A 13,198-nucleotide genomic window follows, 5' to 3' on the forward strand; every position below is an offset into this window, starting at 1 on the left:
ACTTGTTGCGAGCAAATCGGTTGAGGATAAGTGCCCGAAAAATGAGTGACATTTTTTACGCGATTTTTTCGTATGAATTTGTATTTTGGCCATAACTTCTGATCCCATAGTTCGATCTGGCCAATTTCAAATAGGAAACAATGGGACAGGATTCTGCGTCGAATGCAACTTGTTGTGAGCAAATCGGTTGAGGATAAGTGCCCGAAAAATGAGTGACATTTTTTACGCGATTTTTTCGTATGAATTTGTATTTTGGCCATAACTTCTGATCCCATAGTTAGATCTGGCCAATTTCAAATAGGAAACAATGGGACAGGATTCTGCGTCGAATGCAACTTGTTGTGAGCAAATCGGTTGAGAATAAGTGCCTGAAAAATGAATGACATTTTTTGAGTAGTTTTGCGCACACACACACACACACATACACACACACACACACACACACACACACACACAGACATCACCTCGATTCGTCGAACTGAGTCGATTGGTATATAACACTATGGGTCTCCGGGCCTTCTATAAAAAGTTTGTTTTTGGAGCGATCATATAGCCTTTACCGTATACTTAGTATACGAGAAAGGCAAAACTCGTAGATTTCCGCAGAAATTTTCAAATTTTCGTAGTTTTTACCTACGGATCCGTATATCCGTGGAAAGCACTTAATTCCGTAAATCTACGGAAATTTTCGTAGATCTGGCATCGCTGAATCGGACTACCGCAAACTACACATTTTTGGATGTTCGGCTATTGTTCATGTGCCAGCTGAGCAACGCACGAAGCTTGATCCTAAGGGTAAGAAACTCACGTTTGTGGGATATGCTGATAAAGAAAACGTTCCGCTTGTACGTTAGGCAAAATGGAAAGAAATATTATTATCTGGTGGTATACGACATGGTGATTGCCTGCTACGAAAAAGAAGAATGTGAAGACATTATCTGTAGTTTAAACAAGAATTTCGAAGTGGTATATCGGCGACATGAGCAATTTACTTGACATCAAAGTAAGACGCACCGAGAATGGTTATTCCTTGAACCAACAGACGTCTATTCCAAAGAGTTTGACACGTTTTGGCATGGCTCAAGCGAAGCCGTCCAAATACCCCATGAATCCTGGCCACATCCAGCAAAAGTCTTGTATAAAACAATTGGAGTCCGGATGCTCTACCAACCGCTCACAACGAATACATATTCTGTACCATTTCGTCGAATGACATTCAGTCGAAAGAACATTACGTCGAGTGGTCATTTGGTCGAAGAGACATTTAGTCGAAAATAAAATTTGAGTCTACTAGAGATGTAGGACATTTGGTCGAATGACGTTCGGTCGAAAGGACACTACGTTGAATGGACATTTAGTAATTTAGAAAAATGGATAATTCGTCATAGATTTTTGGCTAAATTTTAATAAATAATCCACAAGATACATTAATTAACTGATTAGAGGAATTCAGTGGATGTGAGGAAGTTCGATCAGAAGCGGAAGAAATGAATACGGAAGCTGATGAGGAATTTTCACCTGAAAAAAAACTGAAACTTCTAGAGACCCTGGTGGACTATAGAAAAATTGAAAACCTACAGAAATAGCAAAATATTAGGTAGGGGAAGATCCCCCAGTTTCCGACCAAGTGTCATTTGACAGAATATCATTCGACTAAATATCTTTTGAACAGGTGGTATAGATTCATCGTAGTCGGTTAGAGGGGTTCGCCATTCCATTCGACTAAATGTCCCTTCGACCAAATTTCCTTTCTACTAAATGTTATTCGACGATCTGTTTCAAAGCTCTCAAAACACGTTGGCACAAAATATCATTTCGTGTACCAATTAAAGGAGGATGGTATGATTCGGATGCAGTACTGTTCTACAGATGCAATGGTGGCCGATATGCTGACGAAGCCCCTGACCAAAGTGAAGCTATCAAGATTCAGGGAAGCAGTATGGAGTTTAGAAGGTACAGGAATTAGAAAATTATTTAAAAATCATGCACTTTTGACAACGTAGAATATCGAGGTTTCAATAATCAAAAAGTTGGTGTAGGACTTAGTCGAGACAAGTACGAGATACTAAAGACAAGTAGGGTTGCTGTTGAGGTCGAAATACGTATTTTGAAAGTTACTCTGAATTTACAATCAAGGGATGGAATTGAACAGGACAATACTTGTGCCAAGTGAAGATATTCCACTACAAAGCTCTGAATAATGTGTTCCTTATAATATGTTCTTATCAATATGTATGATATGATAAATTGAAAATATTTACGCAATTTTCTTACTGAAAATCAGTCCAAAAGATTTCAGCTCGGAGGAGAGGCACAGAAGGAATAACAAGGAATTACAAACGGAAAACCTTTGATCTTTCGAACTTTTTTTTGGGTTTCCGAACGGAACTCATTCGATTCAACTCAAGTCGAGTCAAGTACGAGACACTGAAGACGGCCTTACTGTTGAGGTCGAAATACGTATCTGTCAAGATACAATTAAGTGGTGGAATTCAATGGGATTGTACAAACTCGTCTTATGACAAGTGAAGACATTCCACTAAAAAGCTCAAAATAATTTTCTTAACTCATTTGAGCTTTTGAACAAAATCCTTTTGGCTTCCGAACGGAATCTTTTTTGGCTTCGGAATCCCAGAAGGATATCCCTTTTTCAGTTAAACAGAAAAAATGCATTCAGAAGCCCAGATGGCTCTACTCGGAATTCCAAAAGTATTCCTTTTCAAAATTTAAAAGGAATCCGTTTGAAGGTAAAGTCCAAATTAATTTCGTTCAGAAATCCAAAAGAATTCTGTTTGAAAGCTCAAAAAAAAATTGGTTCAGAAACATAATAGAATTCCTGTTTTGGGTTTACAAATCGAGATTTTTTGGTTTTCTGAACGGAGCTCTTTTTGGCTTTCGGAAAGAACTCTTCTGGGTTTTCGAATCGATTATTTTTGCGCTTCCTGTGAGAGCTTCGGTAGGAAATCCTATCGGTATTCTAATCAGAATCTCTTGTCCGGAAGCAGAAAAAGATTCCGTTCAAAAGCCCAGAACGCTCCAATCGAAAGTTCAAATTGTATTTCTTTCAAGGGTCCAAAAGATTCCGTTCGGAAGACCAAAAGCATTCCATCCAAAGGATTCCATTCGGAAGACCAAAAGTATTCCGTTTGGAATTCTAGAATGATTTTGTTCAGAATCCCATCGGAATTCCGTTTGGAAGTCCAAAAGAATTTCTTTGGGAAGCCCAGAGTGATTCCTTTCGCAAGCCCAAAAGAATTTCGTTCAGAAAATCGAAGGGATTACGTTAGTAAACGCAGAAGAATTGCGTTCGGAAGTTTACATAATTCTGTACGGAAATCCATACGAACGGCACCCTTATGGAATTCTTTTGTGCTTTTGAACGGAATCATTTTGGGCTTCAGAATGGATTAATTTTCGACTTCTTAATACAATCTTTTTAGGTTTCCGAAAAGAAACAAAGAATCTTTCCGTTTGAAATTTTAAAAGGATTCTGTTTGGAACTCAAACAGATTCCGTTGAGAAGCCTAAAATGCTCCGCTCGGAATTCCAAAATGATACCGTTCGGAAACCTTATAGAATTCCGTACGAAATCCCCATAACGATTTTGTTTGAAAACCCAAAATAGTTTAATCAGAAAGCCCAACCGGATTCTGTTCGGCAGCCCAAAGTTTTTAAAAATTGAATGTCTTTAAAAGTCTGTAACACAGAGAAACAGACGTCTCACTCAACACATGTTACATCGTTCACCTTTTTAACGGTTGATTTAATTTTTTGTAGGTGGTTAATCGGCCACCGATGGCGCTTCCATCGATTTTGCTTGTGTTTGACGTTTGCACACTACCGCCATCTGGTTGCCGCTTGGCCACACACAGTGATTTTAGCATTGGGCAGCAATGTTTCAGTGACGATGGTATTGATTGCATTTTGTTCTTAGTGAAACGTCTGTTTCTCTGTGTCTGTAACTTCAATCAAAAGTCTGTATAATGCCTGTAATCTGTATGATGTCGGTACTGCCCCTATTCGCATAAGGGTCCCATGTCAGTTTTCTTCAACATGGAGAAATACAAAAAATTCTAATTAATTGATAAAACCTGCAATCTTTCTAAAAAAATGGCATAATATTCTTGATCTGTATACATCGCTATGGAACTATTGAATGGACCATAATTATATTTATTTTTTGTTCAAAAGTGTATCAATGTTAGGAATGTGACTGTTGTGCGAATAAATAACAAGATGGGACAACACAAGTGGTTTTTGATTTTCATATTTCTAGAACAAAGTCAATTATTTTATTAGTTTTTCTTAAATATGAAGGCATTTTAAGCTTATTTCTGGAAGAAAATCAAAATCGTCAAAAATCGACATGTGACTCTTATGCGAATCGCGGCAGTGTATGTCTGGCATCCCTGAACCTGGGCGATTTTTATTTGGTCTGATTTCAGCCGCTACCATAGCTTCAAACCCAGTGGCCCTGGCCTTTCCTTCTACTGCAGCTTTCCAATAAATCACAACACCAGGCACTGTAACTCAGAAATTATTCGGAACCGATAAAAACTCTAACTTCTGCACTACGGAGTCATTCTATGTTGCCGGGAAAATAAGGCATCGCCTACTGACGTTGCTACGAACGAAACACCGGAAGAAACGTCTTCGCATTTCGCAATGTGAGTAGTGACTGAATTGCGGTTTACTTCTCTTCTTCAATGGCTTTACATTGCAACTAGAACTTGCCCTGCTTTTCAACTTTTTTTTTTTTTTTTTTTTTTAACTAATTATATTTGCTAATTATCTAATACATGAATTCATCTCTTAGACTAGGTGTTCCGTGTTTTCTTAACACTATCATCCTTATTTGCTATGTTATAGTTTTAGTTATTATTAATACATTTCAATTGCCTCTGGCAGTTAGAATTTTTCCTCTGGTTGAATTGAACCATGTAGGAATTACAATGTTTTCAACTTAAACTAATCTTAACCTATTTTATACTAAGGGTACAAGGAGTTAATCGTTGCAATAGAAGATTGCAACGATTTTTGTCTAAAATTGGAAATTATTTTGTTGGACATTTGTTGCAATGTCTCAATATTAGAAATTCTATGAAGTTCATTGGTACTATACCACGGAGGCAACTTCAGAATCATTTTCAAAATTTTATTTTGAATCCTCTGAAGTGCCTTCTTTCCGGTATTGCAGCAACTAGTCCATATTGGCACAGCATACAACATGGCAGGTCTAAAAATTTGTTTGTAAATCAAAAGTTTGTTCTTAAGACAAAGTTTTGATTTTCTGTTTATAAGTGGATATAGGCACTTAATATATTTGTTACATTTGGCTTGAATGCCTTCAATGTGATTTTTAAAAGTTAATTTTTGATCTAGCATAAGTCCTAAATATTTCGCTTCGCTAGACAAATTATTGGAACCCCATTCATAGTGACAATATGTCTGCTAGAAGGTTTCAAATAATAAGCTCTCGACTTATGTGGGAAAATTATAAGCTGAGTTTTGCAAGCATTCGGGGAAATTTTCCATTTTTGCAAGTAAGTGGAGAAAATATTCAAACTTTTCTACTACAAATGACACGAAGGCTTCGCCCTTTGGCTGAAAGGCCCGTGTGATCTGCAAACAAAGATTTTGGACACCCTGGTGGTAAATCAGGTAAGTCAGAAGTAAAAATGTTATACAATATGGGCCCCAGTATGCTGCCTTGGGGGACACCAGCTCTTACAGTTAATCTATCAGATTTAGTATTCTGATAGTTTACCTGCAGTGAGCGATCTGATAAATAATTTTGGATCAGTTTAATGATGTACAGAGGAAAATTAAAATTCATCAATTTTACAATCAAACCTTCATGCCAAACACTGTCAAATGCTTTCTCTATATCAAGAAGAGCAACTCCAGTCGAATATCCTTCAGATTTGTTGAGCCGAATTAAGTTCGTAACTCTTAATAACTGATGAGTGGTTGAATGCGAAAACCAAATTGCTCATCAGCAAAAATAGAATTGTCATTAATATGAACCATCATTCTATTTAAAATAATCTTTTCAAACAGTTTGCTTATTGAAGAAAGCAAACTGATTGGGCGATAATTAGAAGCCTCAGCTGGATTTTTGTCCAGCTTCAAAATAGGAACAACTTTGGCGTTTTTCCATTTATCTGGGAAGTATGCCAATTGAAAACATTTGTTAAATAAATTAACCAAAAAGGATAAAGAGCTCTCAGGAAGTTTTTTGATAAGTATATAGAAAATACCATCATCACCCGGGGCTTTCATATTTTTAAATTTTCTAGTAATAGATCTCACTTCATCCAAATTAGTTCCCAACGAAGGGTCAAAAACATTATCTTGGTTGAGAATGTCTTCGAAGCCTCGTGTAACCTGATCCTCAATTGGACTAGTGAGACCTAGACTAAAATTATGAGCACTCTCGAACTGCTGAGCAAGTTTTTGAGCCTTTTCGCCATTTGTTAATAAAATTTTATTTCCCTCTTTAAGCGCTGGAATTGGCTTTTGAGGTTTTTCAAGAATTTTCGTTAATTTCCAAAAAGGTTTTGAACTGGGATCCAACTTCGAGACATTATTCTCAAAGTTGGTATTTCTCAGAATAGCGAAACGTTTTTTAATTTCATTTTGCAAATCTCGCCAAATAACTTTCAACGCGAGATCGCGAGTTCTTTGGTATTGCCTTCGCCTCACATTTTTAAGACGGATCAGTAGCTGAAGATCGTCGTCAATAATAATGGAGTTGAATTTAATTTCACATTTAGGAATTGCAATGCCTCTAGCTTCGACAATTAAATTTGTCAAAGATACGAGAGCATTATCAATATCACTTTTGGTATCGAGAGGAATATCAACATCAAAATTCCTATCGATATACGTTTTATATAAATCCCAATCAGCCCTATGATAATTGAAAGTAGAGCTGATTGGATTATATAATGGCTTCTTGTGAGATTTCAAATGTCACATGAAGGTGATCAGAGTCAAAGTCAGCATGAGTTACCAATTGGCCACACAGCTGACTTGAATCCGTTAAAACTAAATCAATTGTAGAAGGATTTCGACTGGAAGAAAAACAAGTAGGGCCATTGGGATATTGAATAGTATAATATCCCGCAGAACAATATTCAAATAAAATTTTGCCGTTGGAATTGCTTTGAGCATTATTCCATGAACGGTGTTTGGCATTGAAGTCACCAATTACGAAGAATTTTGATTTGTTGCGAGTCAGAATTTGAAGATCAGCTTTCAACAAATTCTTTTGCTGCCCATTGCATTGAAAAGGCAAATAGGCTGCAATGAAGGAAAATTGGCCAAAATTTGTTTCAACAGAAACTCCCAAGGTTTCAAAAACTTTGGTTTCAAACGAAGAAAATAATTTATGTTTGATACGTCTATTAATGACAATGGCGACCCCACCACAGGCGCTGTCAAGACGATCATTTCTGTAGATAAAATAAATGGAGAGTCCTGGTTTTAAATAAGTTTCTGTTATAATGGCAATATGCACATTATGAACTGTTAGGAAGTTGAATAATTCATCTTCCTTACCCTTTAGAGAGCGGGCATTCCAATTTAGAACTTTCACACAATTATTTGGATCCATTGAAACGGAGTCCGATAACAATTTTTGTGTGTACTTTATACCAACCTGAACAGCTTCAGGAATGAGATTTGCTTTGAACATTGCATCAATCATGTGATGCAATTGTTCAGTTAAAAATTCAAAATCGGAAGCAGTCATGCTACCTGAATCGGCAACATGACCGTTATTTTCCGTTGGGACATGGGTATAAACCTCATTTTGAGAAGAGAAATTTTGTCTACCAGCAGCGATGTTTGCATACGTAGGTACATTGGAAAAATTGGAATTTACTGAAGTGCTTGCTACCCGTTGACGAGCGGCAAAATTTGTTTGTGAATTGTGGTGGGTATGAATTGCTCGACCGGTAACTGGTTTCGAAATTTGAGCGTTTGAAAAATTTCTACCCGTCGAATCTGGGATCCGATTGGAATTTCCCGTCATCAATTTTGCACGGGAATTCAAAAATTTCAATTCTAATCTCATCCAGTGATTTATCATCACTGGGGAGACCTTTCAAGACGACTTTGAACAATCGCTCAGTTTTGTCGTCGTATGTGAAGAATTTATGGCGCTTCTCAGTTAAATACTGAAGAAGACGTTTGCGATCATCAAAGGATCCCGGCAAAACGCGGCAGTCACCCTTCCTAGCAATCTGAAATGAAACCTTGATCCCCTGAAGGTTACTCAAAATCTCATTCCGGAAGCCAGAAAACTCGGCAACAGATACCACAATTGGCGGAAGCCTTTGCTTTTTCGCATGAATCGAATCACCTGGGCTAGAGGTAGATTCGATTTGCTCAATTTCATCATTAATCAAATCGAACTGATTGCTCAGTTCGATTGGAGAAGAATTATTTCCGATATTAGAGTTAAAAGGAATATCTGAATTCTCCAGCTTCCTTCTATTTTTTCCGCGCTTTGGCAGGACGGTCTTAAAACCTTGTTTCTTTGAAGGAAGTGGAGAATTCAGAGACTCCCCCTTCCTCTTGTTTTTATTAATACTCATTGCTGAGCGTGGAGACGTGACCTTCTAAGAGGTTTTTCCCAGAACGGTGTCCCTGCAGGATTACCACCGCTTGTCGGAATTTTACTTCCGCAAACGGGTCCAACGTAAAACGAAGGCACGGGTCCTTGCAAAGATCGTAACGGGATCAGTGGGTACAAATAGCGCTAAGAAGCACCGTTGAAATTAAAATAGCTTCGGGTAGTATTAAAAACTTCCTTCCGCAAAGAGAGAAAGAACCGCACAGCACGAAAGCACGATGCGGTCTGATGCTGCTTTTCAACTTAGTGTTTTACTATGCACAGGGAGTCGAGGATGTTTCCCTTCCAAAAAATCCTAGACCGGACCGAGAACCGAACTCGCCATCTCCGGATTGGCAATTCTAAGTTCACTCACCACCTTTATCCTAGAAAGAAAATACTGACTTACGCAGAAAGTACTAAATATGCAAAATTGTAATTTGGAATCATGCTATTTTGGTGGGTTTCTTATTTAACGACAGTTTAGGATTGGGATATGATATTGAACATTCTTATAAATAATATTCTTCTTATTAATCAATTTCAAAATTTAAAGGGGCCGTACACTAGTTACGTAAGCACTCGTGGTGGGAGGAGGGGTCTGCCATTTTCTTACTCTCCACATTTGTATGGGAAAATTCTTACAATGGTGTGCTTACGTAATTAGTGTACCACCCCTTATCTGAATTCGAAATCATATATTTCCTCAAAATGGTTCAAACGTTGCATTTTTGAGATGAGATATTTCTCGAAAAACAATCCTTGATCGCCAATAGCATCGTTAAGGTGGAAAATTCTTGAATTGCCATCTATTCTCACTGCATCGAAATCCCAAAAACAATTCAGTATTCTTTCCAAAAAAAAATATATTCTAATCAAATGTCTAATTTTCTTTTCCAACACCATAGAATGAACGCAAGGTGCTGCAAAACCAGCGTCCCAAGATGCTCACCCTCAATGCCACGGTGCACAACTGGGTCTCGGCCCAGGAACTGCAGCGGAAGGAACTGCTGGACGATTCGTCGATCGACGCCCAAATGGAGCAGCTCGACCGGGACAAGAACTTCGCCAAATGCACGGACCAAAAGTGCGGTGCCTGTTACGATTGCCTCAACGAGCTGCGCGAAGATTGCACCATCAACCGGGACCTGAAGGATGGCATCAACGTACTGTACGGAACATGGGACGAGACGGAAGTGAGGTAAACTAAGACGCCACATTTTAGTCGAATGCAATTATAATTAACTTACCGATCAATTGCAGGATACGCAACCGGATCGAAAACCTGTCCACCTCCATGATGACTTGGAAACAGCTGGAGGACGGTTTGAGTGATTTTAAAGACATCCTCGATCGTGACCGTGGGAAACTTCAGGGGATTGAGGGGGCCCTGCAAAGCGGGGCCGGGAGAACCGACGAAATGGTCAATAGTGTCAAAGAAGTTGTCAAAGCTCTGTCCGAAAAGGCTGAGCCGCTTTTTCAGGTGAGGATTTAAACTACTCTAATCTGGTTATTCGTAATTCTAAGTTGCTTTTATCTTTCCAAAACAGGAGCATAATATACCCATTCCGGTCGATCTTAAGCTCTCGTCGAGTGGGTCTCTTTCTGATAGTGGCATTTCCGATGGTGGTGGCATGTCTGATGGCAGTCTTTCTGAGCGAGAGAAGCGATTGAGCGCACTGAAAAGGCTGGTCAAGCAGTTGGAGGTGGCGCTCGCTCCGGGAAGTGAAGCCATGCAGACGATTACCAAGCGGTTGGAAATGGCCGAACATGATCTGCGCTCGCTCCAGAACACCTGCCGCAAGATCATCATGAATGAGAAGGGTGATGGGACAGGTGGAAGTAGAAATGGCGGAGAGGGAGACCACGAGGAAAGCAGTAACAATAACGACGCCAGTGTTAAGAATAAGAACAAAACTAAGGGCAGGTAAGTTATCATTTTACTCTTTCTCAAATTGAGAGAAAAGGCAAGGAACGATTTTCTTTTATTAACGTTCTGCTTTTTTCATTTCATTTCAGCAGAAAGAACCGGAACACTAGCCCGGCCAAATTCGACCCGTCTAGGTCGCAATCCCTGGACGAAACGGACTCGGAAGAACACCGACTGCATGAAGAAGTGGAAACGCTAACGCATCAACAGCAGTGTCAGGATCGGTTACGGCATACCACTACCGCCCAGTTGGGTCTGATTCAGACAACAAAAATGAAGCTGTCCCAGAACCGGTGGGTGTGGCGGATCACCAAAATCGCCGTACCGGTCCAACTGGCGCTGGTGTTGGTGATGTGCGCGGCATGCTTCTTTGAGCCGCACTGCTGCGATGCGCTCAATACGTACTCGATGAGTTTCACGCCCCAGTTGCGCTACATTAAGGGACCACCCCCGGTGTAAATCCGGGCGTGTATGCCAGATTTTCCTTCGCTTCCGCGAGGGGAAAATGAAGTGTGTTTGTTATTGTTTTACGCGGATAATTTTTATATCCTGGAGATATAGAATAAATGTACATTGCTTCCTAGCCTGTAAGAAGCCCACTTTTTAACCGCAAAACTATTTATAAAAATCTACCGCAATAACTTCCTTCTCGTAATGTTAAATATTTCAAAAATATTTGTACTATACCACGAATGGTTTCTAATCCTGAAGGAAGTATAGAAACCGGAGTGCTCTTAGAAGATAACATTTCACTGTTTCTTATTTCACTAGTTTTAAGATTGGATAAGTATTAAATAGATGAGAATGAACTTAATTATCATATGGGACCTGAAGTTGGATGTCAACCTTCCCCATAGATTAGAAAATGGTACTCGATTGACATTCAAGTTCAAGAGCTATGCGCCAGCCAGCGTTTGATGGAAATAGCAACAAGGAGTGCCTTCAGCGTAAAGCTGATCCGATTACCATTACCATTCTATCCTATTGTTAGGAACGAATCACCGTTTTTCATATTTGCATTAATAAACAACAGCCGCAGCAGAGTAGATGTTCCTCCAATAACCTCTATTTGTAAGAAAGACACTTTTTCCCATACCAATTTCAGTTGCTCAAATAAAGCAAACTTAAAACTGCCTTATTTATACGGAATGGAAATGATATGGCAAAACATTGTACGTAATTTAAACGTGGAAGTTTTTGTTTCTAACCAGTTGCAATATGTGTTTCGATAAAATTTGGAAAGCTGTCCTTATTTTGTACATTTTTGGGCGTTTCATACTATTTACTAACTTTTTGGAGGTCTGTCTTTAAGTTGTATATCACTAATTTACAAAAAATATCTATATTTCAATACAGTGAAATTATCTGAAGAAATCTTCTATTATATTTTTGGAGGGATAAAAATATAAGGAGAACGCATTTTTTAGCGTATCCCTCCTATAGGTGTACTACTAGTAGGTGAAGTAAATATGAAACAGAAAAATAGTGAACATAATTGAAAATATATGAATATATTTTTAATAAAGCAAGTGGCATTAGAAAATTCATCCGAAAATCCTTTGTTCACCACCATACTTTTATAATGCAAATGATTAGGAAACTATAAAATACCGAGGTGGATTATCCGTAGAGGATCGCCGATGAAAGCAGAGAAGAGCTACCTAATTGATTTTTAATAAACTGTTTATGGGTTTCGGAGCACAGCAGAAATGCGTGTTTGCGAAATAAAATAAAAACGCACAAATTTCGTCGTAATCATGTAATTTTTTTGTAATCATGTCGAAAAATTCACAGAAATAAGAAACAAAACAAAATTCTCTGCATCAACCACCCACCAGTAGCCGTCACTACAGTACACTGGGGCCGATACCGACGTCATCATATTCACTAAAGTCACCATGAGGTTGTGGTTTGTAGTGCAGAGAAAATTTTTCTCAATTTAACTTTCTTTTGTGTGTACAGGGCGGACTCGATTATTCAGAGCATTGAAGAAAACTAACTCCGAATAATCAAACCCTCTGGGTAATCGATCGCCTTTTTTTTGCTGAAAATATAACTTTTGCTCAAATTATCTTTTTTCCACTTAAAGAACAGCTTAGAAAACCTGTACGAGACGAGCCTGCCTTGGGCTGAAAGTTTCGCTAATAAAGACATGAAAAAAAAGCTTAGAAAATATCTCGTTGGTCCGTTCATGGGTTATGAGCATCGTGTGATCCTCCGGAAGATCTTGGGAATCCCAAAAAAGCAAATTTATAAATTTTATCGTTAAGCACCAGAATTTTGTTAGAAGCATTTGTTTTTATATTCTGCGTATGACTTTTACATTTTTTTTATTATAGACTCTTTAAAATGTTATTCGAGTCTGTCAAGAGTTTACAGAGTTTATTGACACTGTTTAAATTAGGGAAGATCCATTAATTACGTAACGCAAAAATTGGGCATTTTCAACCCCCCCCCTCCCCCTATGTCACACTTTTTGTATGAAACATTTGAAAATTTTGTATAGATCGTCACACTTCGGTCAACCCCCCTCCCCCCTCCAAGCGTTACGTAATTTGTGGACGCTCCCTTACTACGTTGTATGACCTCGTTCGTTTTCTCCTTGAGAGTTATTGTAGCGATTTCATCTTCATCAAGGTATTTCCATC

The 13,198-nt window shown here is 38.6% G+C and overlaps 1 protein-coding gene across 5 annotated transcripts in view; it reads left to right on the plus strand.

Moving 5' to 3' along the window:
* Window positions 1-12,075, plus strand: part of LOC134213731 (klarsicht protein) — a 780,975-nt gene extending 768,900 nt beyond the window's left edge. For 4 of the 5 annotated variants that reach the window (XM_062693046.1, XM_062693048.1, XM_062693049.1 and 1 more), the window contains 4 exons: window positions 9,529-9,821; window positions 9,884-10,103; window positions 10,171-10,547; window positions 10,640-12,075. In XM_062693046.1, the coding sequence (XP_062549030.1) occupies window positions 9,529-9,821; window positions 9,884-10,103; window positions 10,171-10,547; window positions 10,640-11,009 (1,260 nt within the window). In that variant the 3' untranslated portion in view covers window positions 11,010-12,075. The remainder of the gene's footprint in view (window positions 1-9,528; window positions 9,822-9,883; window positions 10,104-10,170; window positions 10,548-10,639) is intronic. The other variant, XM_062693047.1, reaches the window with a different exon arrangement.
* Window positions 12,076-13,198: the final 1,123 nt, after the last annotated feature.

This window comes from Armigeres subalbatus, chromosome 2, assembly GCF_024139115.2.
Source record: "Armigeres subalbatus isolate Guangzhou_Male chromosome 2, GZ_Asu_2, whole genome shotgun sequence".
In the NCBI taxonomy this organism is placed as follows: domain Eukaryota; kingdom Metazoa; phylum Arthropoda; class Insecta; order Diptera; family Culicidae; genus Armigeres; species Armigeres subalbatus.